We start from the raw sequence: 22,866 nt of genomic DNA on the forward strand, positions 1-22,866 counted from the left end.
AGCACATATAGGCGATCGGCGGGCTATGGACCCGCTGATCGCCTATATGTGAAACACCCTGTACCGGGTGTTCGCATGGGACGGGTCTTTTCTGCCCGTGCGTGCACGCTAGGTGGCGCGCGCGAGCAGAAAAAAAATGCCGTCTGGCGACGGCAACCCGCCAATGCGACAGTGCCGTCCGTCCGTTTTTCTACTACGGGCGGACGGCAAGAGGTTAAAGTTAACCTTTAGGTAACGACATGGTACACGATGCCAAACTATAATGCTGGCATAGAGCAGGACCTACCCAGTCCTTTAAATGTAGCCCTTGTATACCCTTAATCCAGTCATGCAACAAAATGCCCGAAATGCTACGTTGCTATAATGAGCAAGTTTCAACACTTCACGGTAGCAATTAGTACAGGCTAACCACCTCCCACACGTTCACATTTTAGTTACTGATTACAGGAAAGTATATAGTGGCAACAATTCACACAGTGCTTTACATACTGCACATTCACATCAATCCCTGCCCCCAAGGAGTTTACAATCTAAGGCCCTTACTTATAAGCATACTAGCGCTGATTTAGTCAGGTGTTAGTTAACCTACCAGCATGTCTTTGCAGTGTGGGAAGAAACAGGGGGAGCATGCATACTTCATGTAGGTAGTAACCTGTGCAGGATTCAAACTGGGGAGAACCACTAGGCAGAAGTGCTGACCGCTAGGCCACCATGCTGTCACATCAGCCTACTATTGGACTGTCACTATGAGGGTGGTCCTTACTGGGCATTAGAAACATGTAGGTTGAGAGAAGGGGCTTACCAGCACCTGATATTACCTGGAAGTTACAAAACCAACTTGTTACATTACATATATGTGTAATTTTAAATTTCACTATCAAAAGACTTACATATCTGTCGTCGCATATTCTGGTGCCCGCATGCGCGTTCCATCCTTGAGTCTTTGGCAGAACTCTTCATTGATTTGTACACCAGGATAAGGGGAGGCACCTGGGGGCACAGCATGAAAACTTTACCTCTTGTGTGGTGTGCACTGTTCAGCTATGTTAGCTTTTTCAGCTTTTTTTTTAGCTTTTAACAGTTTTCATTGCTTACCAAGCGAGAAGATTTCCCAGAGCAGCACTCCAAAGGACCAGACATCACTCTGTGTTGTGTAAACCTTATCGAAAATACTTTCTGGTGCCATCCACTTCAGGGGTAAACGTGCCTGGAAGGTATTGTAATGAATTAGCATGTTAGCCAGTCAGTCTCTTGGAGTATTACATTTACGTTTCAGATTTTTCATGACATTTATGATTTTACATGTAATTAGGAATTTATAATAATGTCATTATCATTCAAAGCTATGGTGGTTCTTTAAGAGACACTATAGTCTTTTTTTTAATTCTATAGCCTTTTTTAAAGTTGTGTTCATTTGAAAGTGAATGCGATGGCAGGCATATAAGATACAAATTAATGTAGCTCTGTAATCAATAATACACAAATACATGTTTTTTTTAATGCAAGCAGTGTAGGTATTTGAATTTGAGTTAGTATCAGCTGCCTGCAGTTCCTGTATAGCAGAAAATGGCAGAAAAAGGGAAAAGGGGGTGTGGGCAGGGGGGAGGGGAGTCAATCAGAATTGTTATAGTGCATGGCGCATGCTGTTAAGAGCAAAGAGCAGAGATATGAGCTCATCAGTCTGATGCTTCTTTCACTGTCCAGTCACAAGATGGGGTTGGAGAGGAGACCTTTAAAAAAAGTAAAACTGCAGCACAGATAGATTGGGTTTACTTCCCTGCTCTATTGGGCTGTGCTGTGTGGCAGAGTGTGCAAATCTGAAGACTGGATGGGTATAATGGGCTCTTATATTTGTATTTCAGCTCTAATATATGTATATATATCTAGCTTTATCTGTTTATCTGGAGTTTAGCTTTAAAAGTAACTTGCAGTGACAGAAATATGTGAGCAACTAATGCTATCTTTACTCTTGAAAACATTTCAATGTATTTCTGTTTATACTGTAAAAGGTGACCTTTGCCATTACACTTTCTATCCCATTTAAAGGTACCTTTGCATAAATCTCCAGGTAATCCAGTAAGGATGATGATAACATTTTATCCAGGCAGAATAAACACAGTCTGGAAATCAGCAATGCATAGATAGCAGCTGTGAAAACTCTGTGTAAAAATTAAGTCTGATTTCCATTCTGTGTTTATTCTTTATGGGTACAATGTCATCATTAACTTACTGGATTGGCTGGAGGTAGAGCTGTGTCATGAAAGAAGTAGAAATAAAGAACTAACAATAGCCTCTATGCACAGGTACTTTGAGATGGGGAAACAAGAGGGACAGCACAGAGAAAACCATGCCTATTTATTTAGAGGTACACATGAAACCCTTCTATAATTTAAAATAGTAAGACCTTACTTTCTGACATTACTGGGCTATAATGGTTACTTCAGCTCTATGTAGGCTGGAGGAGATATACATATTTTTTTTTAGTTAATACTTCACTGTCTAATTTTAACCCCAACAACATCTAATCCAACAGAAGATTATGTGTCATTGAAAAAAAGAATAAAACAAAGGTACTACAGCTGTAAAAGGTTGGGACCTCGAGGTGAGACCTGCAGCAAACCCAAAACCTTTCAGTTAGGGCCAAATGTCAAGTCATGTGAGACAATGTTTCAACACTTTGCAGTATTGATGGAGCCTCTCGCAACCTATGCCCCCCTACCTTTTTACTATTGGCCCATCATTGAAAAAATGAACCAGTATTCAAAGATTTCATTTATTAAAATGGACCTGCATACTTTGGTTTCTATGTATATTAAATTTGATATAGATTACTGAATAATAGCGCTCTTTTGATAGTGGGGTGCTCATATCATTGACTTTTAGAAGCAATGGCACATGATAGGTAAAATATATTCCACATATAAATTACTCTAGGCATCAGGACGAATGGTTTGTTTTAGTCATTAAATCAAATTGAATACGAATGGGATAATTCTAAAGGGTATAACTAACCTTGTCATTAAATATAGAATGAATCAATCATGATGTTCCTGATATATAATTGTTGTATCCTTCACCCTCCCAGCAGCTCCAGGTTATGGTTAGTATGACTAAATAAATGCTTAATGACCTCTAATTGTGATGTGATGCCAGTTAGATAAAATACAGCATGGATATATTGTAACATTTTGATTAATGACCCTTATAGATAGCTTTTTGCTGAGAACAACGTTTGGCCTGTAATACAAGACATACTGTATACATCTGTAACATATTCCTTCTGTGTCCTGGGAACTTTGTTAAAGTTCACAAAAAACTTTGAGATTGGACATCTGTGAGCCGACTTTGAAATCCAGTACTGATCACTTTCTACAATCAAGTCATTAGAGGTAATCAGGAACCTGACTGCTTTAATCTTGGCGTAGATTTATTACCGCACCTTTCACCAGCTTATACAGAGTCAACCAAGACTGTTTGAAGGCCTGAAATGACCCAGATTCCTTGTATAAATGTTTGGAGGTGGTTGTAAATACTGCTAACATTTCTTCTTGGTCTTCTTAGGTTAAAATACTTACTGCTTGTTCTAATAGGGAAAACTTTGCTCCATGCTCCTTTAAATACCCCTGACATGTGTATATGCCTTAGCTTACTCATATTCTTGTTGAAGGGAAGTATGAGAGTCATATTGACTGATCTTTCCCTTCTATATCCCTTCTATATCGGTCCCAAGAACAAGTGCCTAGGCCTGAAGAGAGCCTAGAGCAGTATTTTCATTCCAGCCCTTCAATTTCTCTTTATGCAACTATACCAGCATGATTGTTATTAAAACAAAAGAAAAACTGTAGGGTTATTCACAAAAGGATGAAGAGTTTGGAGAAGGCAGGAGAAGTGAACAATCTAGGACAACATAGCTGAACTGGAAAGTGAGCTGAATTGGAGACTTTTTTCAAATCAGCTATTTTCGCCTATATTGTTCACTTCTCCTGCCTTCTCTAAACTCTTTACACTTTAGTAAATAAATCTGTGGGGTTGATTTACTAACCTTATAAACACACCACGAACGTGTATACACCTCTGCAGTGTGTTCCCTCCCAGCATGATCTATGGGTGGAATCTAAACACCTTTGTAATGTGTACACACCCAGCAGGTGTGTTGTGCAAAGCCCTGAATGAATTCCAAGGTGATGTTGGGTAAATTAGCTCTATGTTGTGTTGCTTGCGTTGATGAATGCAAGGAATGTAAATGCATGAGCTAACCATTTTTGTCTAAACTGTGAAGCAGCATTATATATGCATCATGTGCATGATTTTTCCATATATGGCATTAGTGGAAATATGCTTTTAGAGACTTTTTGGTTGATAAATACGTTTTGCTGTGTGAAAATCACACACACCTGGTGTGTGTGTGTGTTTAGGTGAGTAAATCACCACCTGTGTGTCTTTAAAATAAAGGTAAGAGGGTATCTTTCCAGAGTGAGGGGACATCTCCTCTTAGTTGTCACCAGGACTAGTGTTTACATTGGAAGATTTCCCCTTGCTCCTGTTCCAGTGACAACTGTAAAATGGGAACTTCCCACCACTTCCTGTCCCAGAGACGATGGTCACCAGGACAAATAGATGGTGAATCTGGCAGCAATAAAAACCTATTATATACAATTTGTGTTTAAATGAGCGTGTTTTTCAGACAAAAATATTACGGTGTGGTGCTTCAATTCTAGATTTACTTATCTCCATCACAATCCAAGGTTATTGTGGAAATCTTAGAATCTGCCAGCCTAATATTTATGTTCTCCATAGTCATATCATCATCATACTGTTGGACCGCAAAACTAACATTCAACCAAACTTAAGGGTTAACCACGTTAAGGGTTAACTTAACCATTAACCCACTCTCTCATGCAATAGCAACCTTACAGGGGTTTAACTCCTTGCCCCCACATCACTCAGAAGTAAAATTGAATGTTTTGGCTGTAGATACACATTAAGGGGCATACAGGTATTTATAAAGTAGTGAATGTGACATTCACCAAATATTCTCAAATCTTCCTGCTGCATGTGTTTTAAAATAGAGTGAAGTATGAACCACCTGTGAATGTTTGGTAAATGTTATACTCCCTACTTTAAAAATATGTCCCTAAGTGTTATAAAGGCCAAACAAATAGAGCAAATTACACATTTGGTGTCAGTAATAATATCCAGTATAAACTGTCTTTTGTGTGATTCTGGTTCTCTAGCTAAATATTCAGAAGACTTATGTTAAACCCAAAAAGAGTTTCTGTCATTAAAGACCAGTAAATCTAAGATGACATTGCCTCATCTACTAGCATTTAGAGAGTTATCATGAATGCCTTCCCAGAATTTGGGTTAGGTCAATAGTAGGTTAATATTTCGTAATACATAAAAACACATCGGCCATAACCTTTTGCATCAATATGTCAGTGCAAAAAACAATAACAAAAAATGTGTTGCAGTTTTTCCTTATTATCAGCAAACAGGCAACTTGAGCATGGGATGGTGAATGATAGGATTTAGGTGGATGGATTCAAAGCTGCAGATAATTTTAACAAACGTGTTCTTTTGTTATCGTATACCTCCTTTGAGCTTTATTTGCATGACAATATATAAAAATTACCAAATGGTACTTTTGCCTATTGGAAAAGGGTATGATATAGGCTGGATTCCCCCTTTAAGCAAAGCCTTTTTAAGGAGAAAATATGGAGGCTGCCCTCTTCCTGTCTATGATATTTGCCTGGTTCTCATACGGTTAGTTATAAGGTTTTACTTTTTTTAAATAAACCTGTCCCAAAATCCAGAAAATTTCAGATGAGCAAATAATACAAAATAAATAGAAGCAGATGTTACCTTTAGTGAAAATTGTCAAAATGATCAATAGATGTAGTCAATAGATAGGTACAGTTATATGTTAATCTTGATTTTTCCTATAAAACGTGAGCTTGGTCTTCACCTCTAAGCCTTCCTATTGCTCACGCTAATTATGGGCTGCTTCAATGGCCGATACAGGGGCTTAGGAAGTTGAGAAACAGACCAAGCCAAATATTTACAGGAAAAGTGTGCCTTACTTTAGCTGCCCATATTTTTTCAACCTATGCTCAGTCAGACTTTCCAAGGTTTATGAGCGTTTTAAGATAAAGTGAGATAAACATGGAACTGCCAGAGCAGAGCTGGTTCTGAAGATGCTGGTTGCGTAGCTATTACATTGACCCTCTAAAATCACTATTTTCTGGGTTACTAAGTTTGGAAACAATGAAATGCAAAGTAGAGTCTGAACTTTTTATCTGCATAAGGTCAGGATGGCAACCAGGCAACTTGCATTTCCACAATTAGAAAAAGCAAGGGAGTGTACATGTTTCTCTAAAGGTTTTTACTAACTGACTTGCAGTAAGTCATGTCAGAGGAAAGTCTAAACCAAATTTACATTCCAGGCAAGTGACTTAGGGGTCTATTCACTAAGCTGCCGTAGGCAGCCGAGTGAATGACCGACCTGAAGCGAAGTGAGCCGAATGCTATTCGGCTATTCACTTCAGGCTGGTACAGCTGAATTCAGCCATATATCGGCTGAAATCAGCCGTACATCGGGTGGTTTCGCGTGGCTTCGGGTCGAAGTGCAGAAGGAGTTCGATTCAGCCGATCCAACATCTGGATCAGCTAAGCCGGTCTATTCTTATAGATGCCGAACAGCAGCGAGTGAATAGCCGAATGCCGCTGAGCGGCATTCAGCTCGGCTGTTCTGCTCGGTCCCTCTGTGGGACCGAGCAGATCAGAAAAATAGTTAAAAAAGTACAAAAAAATAAATATAAAATGATTGTGACAGCTAGCAGTGACAGCTAGCTCCGCCCAACTGTTTTCTATTGGTTCTGCTGCTGTCAAAAAAAATAAAAATATTTTTTTGTTATAGGAAGCATATGCCTTCGGCTCGACTGAGCGGCTCGGCCGACTTCGGGAGCTGTACGGGCTATAGTGAATAGCCCCTACAGCAGCCCTTCGGTTCGACTGAACCAAAGGGGTCCTGGGGCCTAAGCGAGCCGAAGGATAAGCCAAAGCTATGGCTAGATCCTTCGGCTTCTTCCTGAATAGACCCTTTAGATAGGGCTGAACTCGAAGAATCCTTGACAGCCAGCAAAATTGTGTTTTTAAAACGGGAGGTCAAGAAGCTCAGCCCTCTAATTCTCTTAACATAACTTTCCAGAAACAAACATTTCTGTTTAACTGATTTAGATGTCATAATTTTCTTACTCATAATACTTACACTTCCTTTCCTGACATAATCAGGATCTTTATAAATATCTCTGGCCAGACCAAAGTCACAGATTTTTACAACATTATTCTCCGATAAGAGTATGTTCCTGGCAGCCAAATCTCTGTGGATGCACTGCAAGAAAAGAAACAAAGCTTACCTTAGCAACTAAAAATTAGTTATACTTCATAGTTGTACCTAGTATTTCTAAAAAGATACAAAAGAAATGTATGGACATGTTGATGTCTCCTGATCCAGACCCCTCTGCATACTATGTCAGCAGTTCCCATGAACCCGCTACTTTTAATGGATCTTGTTCCCAAGCTGCAAAGTTGTTAAGTGATATACGAATCCTTCCAGATTTTCCTTCCAGCTGATTTTGATCCTGAAATCTATTTGTCAGGGCACACTATTTCTATATCTGGTGGCCTTGAAGTAAACTGGGAAAGTGGTCTATCATTCAGACCAGAGGCGTTGGCGCTGTGCTAGCCATTTTTTCCAGCGCAGCCCCAATGCAGGACAAGGCCATTTGCCTTGTCACAGATGGGCACCATTCACACCACCACGTTGCAGTGGAAGGCGGTGGTGTCGCTGAACAAAAGTACGGCACGCAGTACTTTTTTTCAGTGCAGCGGGATGCATTGGATTACAACTGCCTTGCACCCCACTGTGCCTGTAAAACTGAAAGGAATGCCACTTATGACAATGTGAATAAAAAAAGTACACAGTGGAACAGAGGGGTCCGCAGGCAGGGTGTCATCAAGTGCGGCCGCCAGGTGTCACCCAATGCGATGTCAATACACTCACGCATGACATAATCACACATGCACAATGACGTAACATGCACTAAACTGCCAGTGGTCATCTCGGTGATAGATGCAAGGAGAGAGAGGAGGGGACTTTCATCCAGCGGAATAAGGAATGCCGCCGGGTCCCCTCCTCTCTCATACAGCTGTCGGGCACTCTGCTCATGACCAAGTACCGGACTTTTTATAGGGGGGGACACCCAAATGACTACCGCACCGGGTTGCACTCCCCTTGTGATGCCACTGTAGTGCCAGGACTTGTGCATAAACAATGTGTTTGTGATTTGTGTCTGTGTGATTTAGTGCAACGGCTGGTGTGAATGGGCCCTAACACTGTCAGGCATTTACAGTAAGTAATAGAACAGATTGCAGTAACAAATAGCAGCCAATCTAAATTCTACTTTCAGCAATTTGATTTAGAAAATGAACATCTTATTGTCAGTGCTGGAATCCTGCTCTTTTCACTTAATTCATATTACAAACATTCAAGGAAAGTTATTAGACCAGGGATGGCCAAACTCCGGCCCTCCAGCTGTGGTGAAACTACAAATCCCATGAAGCATCTCTCTCTGGGAATCATGTCTGTGGCTGTGAGAATCTTGCAAAGCCTCATGGGATTCGTAGTTCCATCACAGCTGGAGGGCCGCAGTTTGGCCATCCCTGTATTAGCCCAAACTAGGATATGACTACATGGTCTACTGAAATTTGTCCACAAGATGTCACCATTGCGATTTAAAAGGATGTTTTTTCATTCTAAACCGACTTGTTTAAATAACACTAGAATTTAGGGAAAAAAAGATCTTTATCTTCCAGTTATGTAATTCTAGAAAGATAGATTTCTACAGATACCTTCATTAGAATAAATGTACTATTCTAGACAAACCTTTCCCTGAATTCCCTGATGCAGAATGAGTTCATCCAAGGACAGGAAAAAAACAGTATCTGCCTAGACATTAAAATTAGTATATTAGTTTGATAATCTGTATGGACTTCCCTTTTAAACTAGTTAACATAAAAAAAAGAAATATCTTTGGAAACAGCCTGCAGAGGTTATCTGGGGGGAATGACTATAAAATGCATGGCTGATATCTCATTAAGCCAAACATTGGTGGTGCCAAAGAAACAAAATATAGACATTTTCTGAAAGGAAAAAGTTTAGGAAATTGTACTAACTCTGTAAATACAAAAGATATTGGTGTGTGCCCGTAAAGTCACAATTGTTAAATTAATTGCCAGAATGAAGAATGCATTTAATAGAGGCACCTGTGCACTACAATTTTTATCTCCGGATTTGGCAGACTCACACGTTCTTTGTGATCTGAGACTGCATTTATCACGGTCATTATTAGTTTAGAGCATGAAATAGCTTCTGACTGAGTATTCTGTTAGATCCAAATGAAAGAACATCTAATAGGATTGTGATAGCAATTTGTGTACTTATAGGAGGGGAGAAAAAACAGAAAATTGTATACTTACCTAATGGTAATTTTCCTTTCCTGATGCCAATACATGGCAGCATGCCATACCCATTGTATGCTGTCATGTAGGTGTCAGGAAAGCATAATTAAATGCAGCATGGTTTGCATCCTATATACTGTATACTGTATATACCGTAGATGTTCTTCTGTAGATGCAGAAGGGTTGGGTTATATTTGGAAGGGGATTTACAGTATCTTTATTCCTGCTGAAATTCCACCTAACTTGACCATATTTGCCAAATTCTGGGTCCAAACTCACCATTTTTGGAACCAAAACAGGGAGGGTTTGGAGGAATGCCTCCACAATATCATTTAATTCATTTTTAAAAATATATCCTTAGGCCCAGTTGTGTCTTTGACTCATTTATTTATTTTGCTAATGAGCTATATTGTGGTTGGATCGGCAATACCAAAGCCTTTATTAAAATCCAGCACTTGGGCATCTCATCTTTTAAATTCCTCAACATTTATACCAAGTGGACATAAAAGTGATGGAGATGTCTACTTCTAAAAAGCTGAATAACCAAAGTTAATAGACATGTGCGATTCGTTTCGGATTCGGATGTATCCGAATTTCCGAATAACAGAAATGACGAATGAAAATTAATCCAAATTTCCAAAAACGAGATTTCGGACCAAATTCGTTAGCGGTAGTCTGTACAAATTTTCGTTTGTGGACACATTTTCGCGGCAGCAAAGTGACATTTAAAAAAAATAAATTTCGTACAGACTACCGCTAACGAATTTCATCCGAACCCGAATCCCGAAAAACAAAATAATGTAAAATCCGAATCAAAACGAAACAATTTTTTTGCCGGTACACATGTCTACAAGTTAATACAATAGTTTTTTTCCCCAGCCTTTAAAGCTTTAGGTCCATTACCTTTCTGGACGACAAGAATTCCATACCACGGGCCACTTGGAAACTGTAGCAAATCAGATCTTCCATGGTCAGTGGACAATGCCACAAATCTTTCACTGCATAAAAACACATTTAGAAACAGTTGTGGATTAGTCTGGAATATAGCTTTTTTTTGCCTATTGTATGTGTCATTAATATAACATGTAGAGCATGTGATACCTGCTATGTACCCCTGCCCCCTTTTATCTGATCCTCCTAGAATTGTAAGTGTTAAAAGAGAACTATGGGGTAACCTTTTAATCCCATAGTGACCTTTAGGGTCACGGGAGGGCATATACAAACGTCCTCCCATGACCCAAAGCTCAGTTTATAGCGAGCTATATACTGAGAGCGCCACAGCCGGGACAGATCCTGACAATACTGTTGAGATCCATTGAGCTGGCTGATTGACAGCAGGCTCTGCCTAACTAGAGGCATAGCCAGCTGTGCCCGCCCCTCCCCCGTCTGTTCCTCCAGTCAACAATCACCGATCTCTGCAGGGAGATGATTGGGAAGTCAGCGAGCTACGGTATGTGTTCACTCACTTCCTGATCAATAGAGCTGACGTGTGACAGTTTCATTGTCACACATCAGCTCTAACTATGAGGATGAGTGTAAATCACTCCCCTCATAGTTCTCATTTAATGTTCGATAACTTAATCTTAGGCTCTGTTCACACCTAGGCGTATCGAATATGCGCGTTTGTCGCGCATTTCGTAACACGCGTTTTTACCACGATTCGCTGTAAAAAAACGTGCGACAAACGCGCGTTTCCGAGGGCGTCTTGGCTGCATCCCAACAGAAACGCGGAACAAAAACGCTGCAAAGAAGCTCATGTACCTTTTCAGGCGTAGGCCGTTTTGTAGCGCGTTCAGACGGGCTGAAATACGGCAAGGTGTGAATCATACCCATAGAAAACAATGGGATTTTCATGTTTGATCGTTTTGTAGAGCGTTTGTCGACCGTTGAACGTGCTACAAAACGTTCAGGTGTTAACCAGGCCTTAGTGTATGACTGAAGTTACTTACAACAAACCAAGTTTGTTGTAAGTTGTCATGTCAGTGTAAGAAGTGCAGGGAGAATTCTGTTTGATCTGGGCTCTTCCATGGGACCATGTATGAACTAGTCTCCTCCATGGCACTATTGCAGAGGAACTCCTGTGGTAAGATGTAGGTATAGTAAGAAGAATGACTGAATGGTCCCCTAAAAGGCAGTTGTCATTTTTGCCTCTACCTATGCCCAGTTCTGGCAGCTAGGCCTTACTGGTAGATGTGATATCATTAAAGTGAGGAAATCTCTAGAAAAATTACCCCAAATTTCCTTGATATATGCTTACATTTAAATTCTTTCCCAACCATGAGAAATAATTGTTTTCAAACAGGCAAACCCTGCTGTTCTTCCAGCCAACAACAGTGAAGTAACCCAACCCATTTCAAACTCCATGCCCTGGTCTTTAGACGTGTTGTTTCACTTCTTACACTCTGGGTTCCTTTGACTCTGATTTTTGGTCATCAGCATCCTACCAAAAACGACTCCTTCATTGACTCCTTCTCTACTTATCCTGTCAGCTATTACAGCCTCCACCATTGAGCGGACCTGACTGCGTGTCCGTGGTGATCTCTCCTGCAAAGTATACAAGGATAGTAAGGATGAGGATAACAGTTTGTTAAACATATTGCACAGATTGAATGATAAAGTAAAAAGATAATCTTGGACATTATGGGAAGATGTGCTGAAAGCAACCAGAAAGCTCATCATGAAAAGTATAAGGTACAGCAATGGTGTTCACATTTCAGTTGTATAGAAAGTATTCATCTGTCTTTGTTTTCTTACAAATTCTGTCACAACTTGCAGCATCCTACACTGAGGATTTCATCTTTAGTTAGATACAAAGGTTCTGCACAAGGCACGCTTGGGAGAGGTAATGTTTCTAATAGCAGAACTGGGAGTAGTTGTGTGCATATAGTAGCTGAACTCTCACACTTTCCATCTCTAAATGCAGTGGCACGTCTTTGAATGTGTATAACTGACTTGGAGCAATTTCTTTATACCTTAATGTGGTAATAAGTAGGGATGCACCGATACTAAGTACCATACTCTGTAAAAGTACAAGTACAGATACTTTTTGAGCTCCAAGACTAGACTTGAGAAAAATTAAAAAGTTAGGAGGCAGCTGTCATTTGTAAGGAGCACACGGAGCTCCAGGGATTTGCACATCTCTGTTTTAATGTATGATTTTGTTTATATAAATATAAATAAAGGGTTGCACCGATACCATTTTTGCAAGTACAAGTACTGATACTTGCCCAAGTACTTACAAGTACTGATACATTTTTGTTTATTGTCATGTGACAGTTTTTCTAAAACAATACAGACTAATGATTTCCGGACAGTGATGGGGCGCTAGAGCCAGGTCCCAGCTGCAACCACTGCAACCCTTTTAGTTCTCATGAAAATACCAAGTATCGGCACTGGTACTCGAAAAGTATCGATGCATCCCTAGTAATAAGGAACCAGAAGGAGGATGTTGCATTGATATACAAATTAAATTATTTTTCGTACCCTAAATTGCATTGTGTTTGTTGCAGAGAACTTTGCTCTTTTTCAATGCAGCATGTTCTATTTTCACCCAGAGCACATCAACACAACAGTGCCTTGGTGTTAACTGGGCCTACTGGAAACAATGGATTTCAGCTTGTTATTGGATTGGGCCTGCGTTAGGCACAGCCCAATAGAGTGAATGGGCCCTCAGCTAACATGAAATAATATTTTTTTAACTAAAAATATAAAACAAAACATGCATTTTAAAATACCAAAAACAGTGCTACATCTTATTTCTTAACCATAGATCTCCTTTAACATTTTGCCATCACTTGGGTATTGCTGTTAATAAATTACTGGTGACAAGGTATACAACCTCTTGTGGAAGAGGAATAGGATCTTAAATATTTTTTAAAACTTCCCATGCCAGCTAGTAACTTATTTTGCATTTCCTGAATGGAAAACAGATGCAATGAACAATGTAATGGATGACAAGAAAGACAGGCCAAGTGGGAGTGTGTGTGTTAGGGTCAACTTACTTGATAAGGAATAAATCCATCTCTCTTGGTCCTTAGATAGTTGGACAAATTGCCGTACTTGCAAAATTCTACAATGACCATCAGTGGCCCTGAAATTTACAAAGAATATTGTTATAATGATTGAATAATCAGATGCTTAGACATAAAGAGGCATATGAGATGTATGCAAAGAGGAATTATTATGTGAAAAGTGCAATAGGAACAATGAAAAATGACTGCTGCTTACTTTTTGTAGGTTACTTAACCTTACACACTGCTTATTTCCTTAATAAATCAACCCAAAAAGGGTACTATTGTGAAACAATTTGCTGAATCAGTTCTTCTAGTCTAGACAACAGTCATTTCCTTGAAGTCCTTCATACAAATGTGTGCTGATATTTTTGAGTGGTTATTTCCTCTTCAAAAATATTGTGAAGGGAGATAAAGGTGCCATCACTGGTTTCTCCTGAAAATATAATTCTGCTCCAATGGCTTCACTAATTCCTGGAACAAGTAGGCAGGTCAGACGTTCTGGCTTTACTCTGTCATATTCCTCTCTCTATAAATATCTTTTACCTAAATTCAATTAACTTTATATGGGTCTACTTCAAGGCAATATGAGATAATAATACACAAAAGAGTGGGCTATCCTTTGCTCCAAACAAGGTGCTGATCTTTCTGGTTATAAGAAGTTGTTGCTTGACTACAACATACATTGGTAGTTGAGGTCGTTGTGTGACTATGTTTTGCACTTCTAAAATCCTATCTGAACTCAACCACTGTAATAATGTTTTAGTTATGCATTGGTTGAATATCAGAAAGTTAAAGCTGTAATGGCCCCAATCACCAGGATAAGTGTCACAATCTTAGCAGCTCAACTGCACTATAAAAATCTCAAGAGATTGTCCTGTTTGTCTGTGTCGGAGTAGTGCTAATGTGAGCTGCTACCAAGAAAGATTTTCAGTAGCATGATTGAGTGATCAAATTACCAAGATTGCACAATTCCACAATGTAACCATGTAGCAAATTATTGTTAACTGTATTTAAAGGTCATTTATTTATGTCACGGTATAGCTAATAATAATTAGTCACATATAAGTGAACTTGTTCTGTAATGTTGAAGATGTCTGCCAATTATCCAGATGACTTCTTCAGTTCTAATGAGTGTAAAGGTGCCCATACACTGCACGATTATCGTACGATAATCGTATGCGATCGGGTTTTCGTACGATAATCGAGCAGTGTGAACGGAGACGTGCGACCGTTTCTACTGTACGGTCGCACGTCTTCTGTCGAACCAGCATGTTCGAAAACCAGCCGGGAATCGTACGATTCTCGGCTGGTTAGAACGGTGCTCGGAAGATAAATGCTGAACGGGCCGGTGTGCGCACGCGCACACTGCCCGTTCAGCATTGCGGTCATCGGAAGCCCGCCCCTCAGGGGGGCGGGCTTGCGATGATCGAGAGTGCGATCTGCCTGTCCAAGATAGGCAGATCGTACGTTTTTTTAATCCCTTTACAACCATCGCAAGACTAAAGTCTTGCGATGGTTGTAGAGTGTATGGCCACCTTATTGTGTACTTATAGGAGGGGAGAAAAAACAGAAAATTGTATACTTACCTAATGGTAATTTTCCTTTCCTGATGCCAATACATGGCAGCATGCCATACCCATTGTATGCTGTCATGTAGGTGTCAGGAAAGCATAATTAAATGCAGCATGGTTTGCATCCTATATACTGTATACTGTATATACCGTAGATGTTCTTCTGTAGATGCAGAAGGGTTGGGTTATATTTGGAAGGGGATTTACAGTATCTTTATTCCTGCTGAAATTCCACCTAACTTGACCATATTTGCCAAATTCTGGGTCCAAACTCACCATTTTTGGAACCAAAACAGGGAGGGTTTGGAGGAATGCCTCCACAATATCATTTAATTCATTTTTAAAAATATATCCTTAGGCCCAGTTGTGTCTTTGACTCATTTATTTATTTTGCTAATGAGCTATATTGTGGTTGGATCGGCAATACCAAAGCCTTTATTAAAATCCAGCACTTGGGCATCTCATCTTTTAAATTCCTCAACATTTATACCAAGTGGACATAAAAGTGATGGAGATGTCTACTTCTAAAAAGCTGAATAACCAAAGTTAATAGACATGTGCGATTCGTTTCGGATTCGGATGTATCCGAATTTCCGAATAACAGAAATGACGAATGAAAATTAATCCAAATTTCCAAAAACGAGATTTCGGACCAAATTCGTTAGCGGTAGTCTGTACAAATTTTCGTTTGTGGACACATTTTCGCGGCAGCAAAGTGACATTTAAAAAAAATAAATTTCGTACAGACTACCGCTAACGAATTTCATCCGAACCCGAATCCCGAAAAACAAAATAATGTAAAATCCGAATCAAAACGAAACAATTTTTTTGCCGGTACACATGTCTACAAGTTAATACAATAGTTTTTTTCCCCAGCCTTTAAAGCTTTAGGTCCATTACCTTTCTGGACGACAAGAATTCCATACCACGGGCCACTTGGAAACTGTAGCAAATCAGATCTTCCATGGTCAGTGGACAATGCCACAAATCTTTCACTGCATAAAAACACATTTAGAAACAGTTGTGGATTAGTCTGGAATATAGCTTTTTTTTGCCTATTGTATGTGTCATTAATATAACATGTAGAGCATGTGATACCTGCTATGTACCCCTGCCCCCTTTTATCTGATCCTCCTAGAATTGTAAGTGTTAAAAGAGAACTATGGGGTAACCTTTTAATCCCATAGTGACCTTTAGGGTCACGGGAGGGCATATACAAACGTCCTCCCATGACCCAAAGCTCAGTTTATAGCGAGCTATATACTGAGAGCGCCACAGCCGGGACAGATCCTGACAATACTGTTGAGATCCATTGAGCTGGCTGATTGACAGCAGGCTCTGCCTAACTAGAGGCATAGCCAGCTGTGCCCGCCCCTCCCCCGTCTGTTCCTCCAGTCAACAATCACCGATCTCTGCAGGGAGATGATTGGGAAGTCAGCGAGCTACGGTATGTGTTCACTCACTTCCTGATCAATAGAGCTGACGTGTGACAGTTTCATTGTCACACATCAGCTCTAACTATGAGGATGAGTGTAAATCACTCCCCTCATAGTTCTCATTTAATGTTCGATAACTTAATCTTAGGCTCTGTTCACACCTAGGCGTATCGAATATGCGCGTTTGTCGCGCATTTCGTAACACGCGTTTTTACCACGATTCGCTGTAAAAAAACGTGCGACAAACGCGCGTTTCCGAGGGCGTCTTGGCTGCATCCCAACAGAAACGCGGAACAAAAACGCTGCAAAGAAGCTCATGTACCTTTTCAGGCGTAGGCCGTTTTGTAGCGCGTTCAGACGGGCTGAAATACGGCAAGGTGTGAATCATACCCATAGAAAACAATGGGATTTTCATGTTTGATCGTTTTGTAGAGCGTTTGTCGACCGTTGAACGTGCTACAAAACGTTCAGGTGTTAACCAGGCCTTAGTGTATGACTGAAGTTACTTACAACAAACCAAGTTTGTTGTAAGTTGTCATGTCAGTGTAAGAAGTGCAGGGAGAATTCTGTTTGATCTGGGCTCTTCCATGGGACCATGTATGAACTAGTCTCCTCCATGGCACTATTGCAGAGGAACTCCTGTGGTAAGATGTAGGTATAGTAAGAAGAATGACTGAATGGTCCCCTAAAAGGCAGTTGTCATTTTTGCCTCTACCTATGCCCAGTTCTGGCAGCTAGGCCTTACTGGTAGATGTGATATCATTAAAGTGAGGAAATCTCTAGAAAAATTACCCCAAATTTCCTTGATATATGCTTACATTTAAATTCTTTCCCAACCATGAGAAATAATTGTTTTCAAACAGGCAAACCCTGCTGTTCTTCCAGCCAACAACAGTGAAGTAACCCAACCCATTTCAAACTCCATGCCCTGGTCTTTAGACGTGTTGTTTCACTTCTTACACTCTGGGTTCCTTTGACTCTGATTTTTGGTCATCAGCATCCTACCAAAAACGACTCCTTCATTGACTCCTTCTCTACTTATCCTGTCAGCTATTACAGCCTCCACCATTGAGCGGACCTGACTGCGTGTCCGTGGTGATCTCTCCTGCAAAGTATACAAGGATAGTAAGGATGAGGATAACAGTTTGTTAAACATATTGCACAGATTGAATGATAAAGTAAAAAGATAATCTTGGACATTATGGGAAGATGTGCTGAAAGCAACCAGAAAGCTCATCATGAAAAGTATAAGGTACAGCAATGGTGTTCACATTTCAGTTGTATAGAAAGTATTCATCTGTCTTTGTTTTCTTACAAATTCTGTCACAACTTGCAGCATCCTACACTGAGGATTTCATCTTTAGTTAGATACAAAGGTTCTGCACAAGGCACGCTTGGGAGAGGTAATGTTTCTAATAGCAGAACTGGGAGTAGTTGTGTGCATATAGTAGCTGAACTCTCACACTTTCCATCTCTAAATGCAGTGGCACGTCTTTGAATGTGTATAACTGACTTGGAGCAATTTCTTTATACCTTAATGTGGTAATAAGTAGGGATGCACCGATACTAAGTACCATACTCTGTAAAAGTACAAGTACAGATACTTTTTGAGCTCCAAGACTAGACTTGAGAAAAATTAAAAAGTTAGGAGGCAGCTGTCATTTGTAAGGAGCACACGGAGCTCCAGGGATTTGCACATCTCTGTTTTAATGTATGATTTTGTTTATATAAATATAAATAAAGGGTTGCACCGATACCATTTTTGCAAGTACAAGTACTGATACTTGCCCAAGTACTTACAAGTACTGATACATTTTTGTTTATTGTCATGTGACAGTTTTTCTAAAACAATACAGACTAATGATTTCCGGACAGTGATGGGGCGCTAGAGCCAGGTCCCAGCTGCAACCACTGCAACCCTTTTAGTTCTCATGAAAATACCAAGTATCGGCACTGGTACTCGAAAAGTATCGATGCATCCCTAGTAATAAGGAACCAGAAGGAGGATGTTGCATTGATATACAAATTAAATTATTTTTCGTACCCTAAATTGCATTGTGTTTGTTGCAGAGAACTTTGCTCTTTTTAAATGCAGCATGTTCTATTTTCACCCAGAGCACATCAACACAACAGTGCCTTGGTGTTAACTGGGCCTACTGGAAACAATGGATTTCAGCTTGTTATTGGATTGGGCCTGCGTTAGGCACAGCCCAATAGAGTGAATGGGCCCTCAGCTAACATGAAATAATATTTTTTTAACTAAAAATATAAAACAAAACATGCATTTTAAAATACCAAAAACAGTGCTACATCTTATTTCTTAACCATAGATCTCCTTTAACATTTTGCCATCACTTGGGTATTGCTGTTAATAAATTACTGGTGACAAGGTATACAACCTCTTGTGGAAGAGGAATAGGATCTTAAATATTTTTTAAAACTTCCCATGCCAGCTAGTAACTTATTTTGCATTTCCTGAATGGAAAACAGATGCAATGAACAATGTAATGGATGACAAGAAAGACAGGCCAAGTGGGAGTGTGTGTGTTAGGGTCAACTTACTTGATAAGGAATAAATCCATCTCTCTTGGTCCTTAGATAGTTGGACAAATTGCCGTACTTGCAAAATTCTACAATGACCATCAGTGGCCCTGAAATTTACAAAGAATATTGTTATAATGATTGAATAATCAGATGCTTAGACATAAAGAGGCATATGAGATGTATGCAAAGAGGAATTATTATGTGAAAAGTGCAATAGGAACAATGAAAAATGACTGCTGCTTACTTTTTGTAGGTTACTTAACCTTACACACTGCTTATTTCCTTAATAAATCAACCCAAAAAGGGTACTATTGTGAAACAATTTGCTGAATCAGTTCTTCTAGTCTAGACAACAGTCATTTCCTTGAAGTCCTTCATACAAATGTGTGCTGATATTTTTGAGTGGTTATTTCCTCTTCAAAAATATTGTGAAGGGAGATAAAGGTGCCATCACTGGTTTCTCCTGAAAATATAATTCTGCTCCAATGGCTTCACTAATTCCTGGAACAAGTAGGCAGGTCAGACGTTCTGGCTTTACTCTGTCATATTCCTCTCTCTATAAATATCTTTTACCTAAATTCAATTAACTTTATATGGGTCTACTTCAAGGCAATATGAGATAATAATACACAAAAGAGTGGGCTATCCTTTGCTCCAAACAAGGTGCTGATCTTTCTGGTTATAAGAAGTTGTTGCTTGACTACAACATACATTGGTAGTTGAGGTCGTTGTGTGACTATGTTTTGCACTTCTAAAATCCTATCTGAACTCAACCACTGTAATAATGTTTTAGTTATGCATTGGTTGAATATCAGAAAGTTAAAGCTGTAATGGCCCCAATCACCAGGATAAGTGTCACAATCTTAGCAGCTCAACTGCACTATAAAAATCTCAAGAGATTGTCCTGTTTGTCTGTGTCGGAGTAGTGCTAATGTGAGCTGCTACCAAGAAAGATTTTCAGTAGCATGATTGAGTGATCAAATTACCAAGATTGCACAATTCCACAATGTAACCATGTAGCAAATTATTGTTAACTGTATTTAAAGGTCATTTATTTATGTCACGGTATAGCTAATAATAATTAGTCACATATAAGTGAACTTGTTCTGTAATGTTGAAGATGTCTGCCAATTATCCAGATGACTTCTTCAGTTCTAATGAGTGTAAAGGTGCCCATACACTGCACGATTATCGTACGATAATCGTATGCGATCGGGTTTTCGTACGATAATCGAGCAGTGTGAACGGAGACGTGCGACCGTTTCTACTGTACGGTCGCACGTCTTCTGTCGAACCAGCATGTTCGAAAACCAGCCGGGAATCGTACGATTCTCGGCTGGTTAGAACGGTGCTCGGAAGATAAATGCTGAACGGGCCGGTGTGCGCACGCGCACACTGCCCGTTCAGCATTGCGGTCATCGGAAGCCCGCCCCTCAGGAGGGCGGGCTTGCGATGATCGAGAGTGCGATCTGCCTGTCCAAGATAGGCAGATCGTAGGTTTTTTTAATCCCTTTACAACCATCGCAAGACTAAAGTCTTGCGATGGTTGTAGAGTGTATGGCCACCTTAAGGGACATACCTCAGCATATATAGCCATGCAGGTAACTTAGTCATCTTAATTTAATGGAATGTGTCAGGACAGATGTTGATTTTTTTTCAAACACATGATGGGAGGTGTGAAAGTTTGTGAAACCTCTCTAATGAATTATGTAATTAGAACATAACAGTTTTACAAATTTTCACACCTCCCATCATGTTCTTGCCACACTACGTGGTAGAGGTGCACCGAAATGGAAATTTAAAAACTGAAACGAAACCGAAATAAAGAAATGTCAGGCCGAAACCGATACGGAAAATGTTTTTTATTTTTTCAATATTTTATTTTTATTTATTTTTTATAAACTTTTAATTTTTTTTTGATTTATTAATACCGGACTGTGATAGGCGGCAGAGCGGTGTGGGAGGAGACGCCGGCCGCTCACAGCGCTCTCCACCGCAGCGCTCGGCCGGCTGTCACTTTCTCTTCTCCCCACTGGGACATAGAGCAGCGCCCAGCGGGGAGGAAAGAAATCACGGATGTGCCGATGTATCGGCAGAAAAATTGCACTTTCGGCATTATGCCAAAAGTGCAATTTTTGGCCGATATGTTTCGGCGGCCGATATATTGGTGCATCCCTACTACGTGGTGATTATATTAGGGTGACTGAGTTACCCATGGGACTATAAATGCTGGGGTATGTTTTGTTTCTGACACTCATTAGATCTCAAGAAACTACTTGGATGAGTGGCAAAATGTCTTCAGCATTAAAAAACTAGTCCAATTTAATGTGATTAATTCTTGCTAACTATTGGCCAATTATTTGCTCTTTTCTCCTTCATAGGCCTGAATAATGAATCACTCAACAATAGCCAATTTAGGAAATTCCTGAGTTGTTTTTACATTTAACTATTTCTTGTGAGATTACTGTCATCTACCATTGCTACACATTATCTTAGAGTAGCAAAAAGAGCCTCCAAGATTCAAAATTTGCGATGCATCTCTGACCTTAGTTTGTATCTTTATAGAATCAGTGAAAGCTGCATTATGCCCGCAATTCAAAAGCCTGCAACAAGGAAGGATATATTATGTCTTTTCTGCAATTAAAGCTTCTTAACTTCCTGTTCACAAGATTAGAATGTTTACAAATTTAGAATGTACAATGAGCTGAGTATGCTCAGCTCAGTGTACATCTTTCAAACGGCCCACTGCAGAGATATATTAATTCCCATACGCATGTGCATGAGTTATGTCACCCAGGCCCAGTCCGAATCCGGAAATATCTGGGAAGAAGTTGTCAGCACTGGCGAGGAAGTTTGCAGACATTACATTGCTGGGTAGGGTGTTGGTTAGTATTGGACAGTTTAGTTCAGCTTAAAGATAAGATGGCTTCTGTTGTTTGACGGTCGCTTCATGCTTTGAAACTTTATAAAATTCTGCTTGTCTTCAGCCCCAACAAAATCAGTTGCACAACAGAGTAACCTATACAGACAGAATAGGAACTCCCTGAGGAAAAAGTTTATTGTCTATGTAAGATTCAAATGAGTTATCACACACAGCTGCCTCTCTTATCAGTTTATAGTTTCAGCTTGGAGGCATTCTCATAGTCATATTTAGGGATGACTAATACATTAGCCATGTATGCGACTTCAAATTCATTCTGACGGTGATGAGGGAAATTCCCCTACAAGTAATTTTCACAAATGGAATGGCCTTCTCTGAATGACAATAACTTTATGATGAGTCACAACATATTTCTAATAATTGCTTATATGGCAGAGATGACTAAACTGTGGCATTTCATTTGCCAAAACACTCTTGATCTCAAAACTGCTTAAAGGAAACCTCTCATAAGAGAAATGCATAGGCTTCCATTGCTCACCTCCTTCTAAAATGGTAGGTGCCTTGCTGCCATGCTGAATCTCTGATTAAGAGATGATACTTTGAGTAAGTCACAGACCTGGATATTGGTTTCAGGTCAGGGATCCAAAGTAAACATACCACATGCCGTTAGAGGTGAGACTAGGTTCCACACTCCACAGTTACATCTCGGTTGCCTCATCTCCAGTGAAACTATCAATTGTGCCAGCAACAAGAACACCACACACCAAGATGCAATACAATATTCTTCTTATTAAAAAAGCCAGCAGGAAGAAGTTCTATTTTGAAGTGCAAGTTGCTCATATTTTTCATGCTCTCTCACAGCTCTGTGTATAGCATAAAATGCGTCAGTTTAGAACTTGTTC

General features: G+C 39.9%; 1 protein-coding gene across 1 annotated transcript in view; it reads right to left on the reverse strand.

Moving 5' to 3' along the window:
• Positions 1–22,866, reverse strand: part of FLT4 (fms related tyrosine kinase 4) — a 200,443-nt gene that overhangs the window by 10,786 nt on the left and 166,791 nt on the right. Inside the window, exons 20-25 of the mRNA XM_018554442.1 lie at positions 19,102–19,190; positions 17,500–17,644; positions 16,004–16,098; positions 7,268–7,390; positions 1,096–1,207; positions 891–990 (exon numbers count right to left, since the gene is read on the reverse strand). Coding sequence (XP_018409944.1) covers positions 891–990; positions 1,096–1,207; positions 7,268–7,390; positions 16,004–16,098; positions 17,500–17,644; positions 19,102–19,190 — 664 coding nt within the window. The remainder of the gene's footprint in view (positions 1–890; positions 991–1,095; positions 1,208–7,267; positions 7,391–16,003; positions 16,099–17,499; positions 17,645–19,101; positions 19,191–22,866) is intronic.

This window comes from Nanorana parkeri, unplaced genomic scaffold (genome assembly GCF_000935625.1).
Source record: "Nanorana parkeri isolate BGI_ZX_2015 unplaced genomic scaffold, ASM93562v1 scaffold158, whole genome shotgun sequence".
In the NCBI taxonomy this organism is placed as follows: Eukaryota; Metazoa; Chordata; class Amphibia; order Anura; family Dicroglossidae; genus Nanorana; species Nanorana parkeri.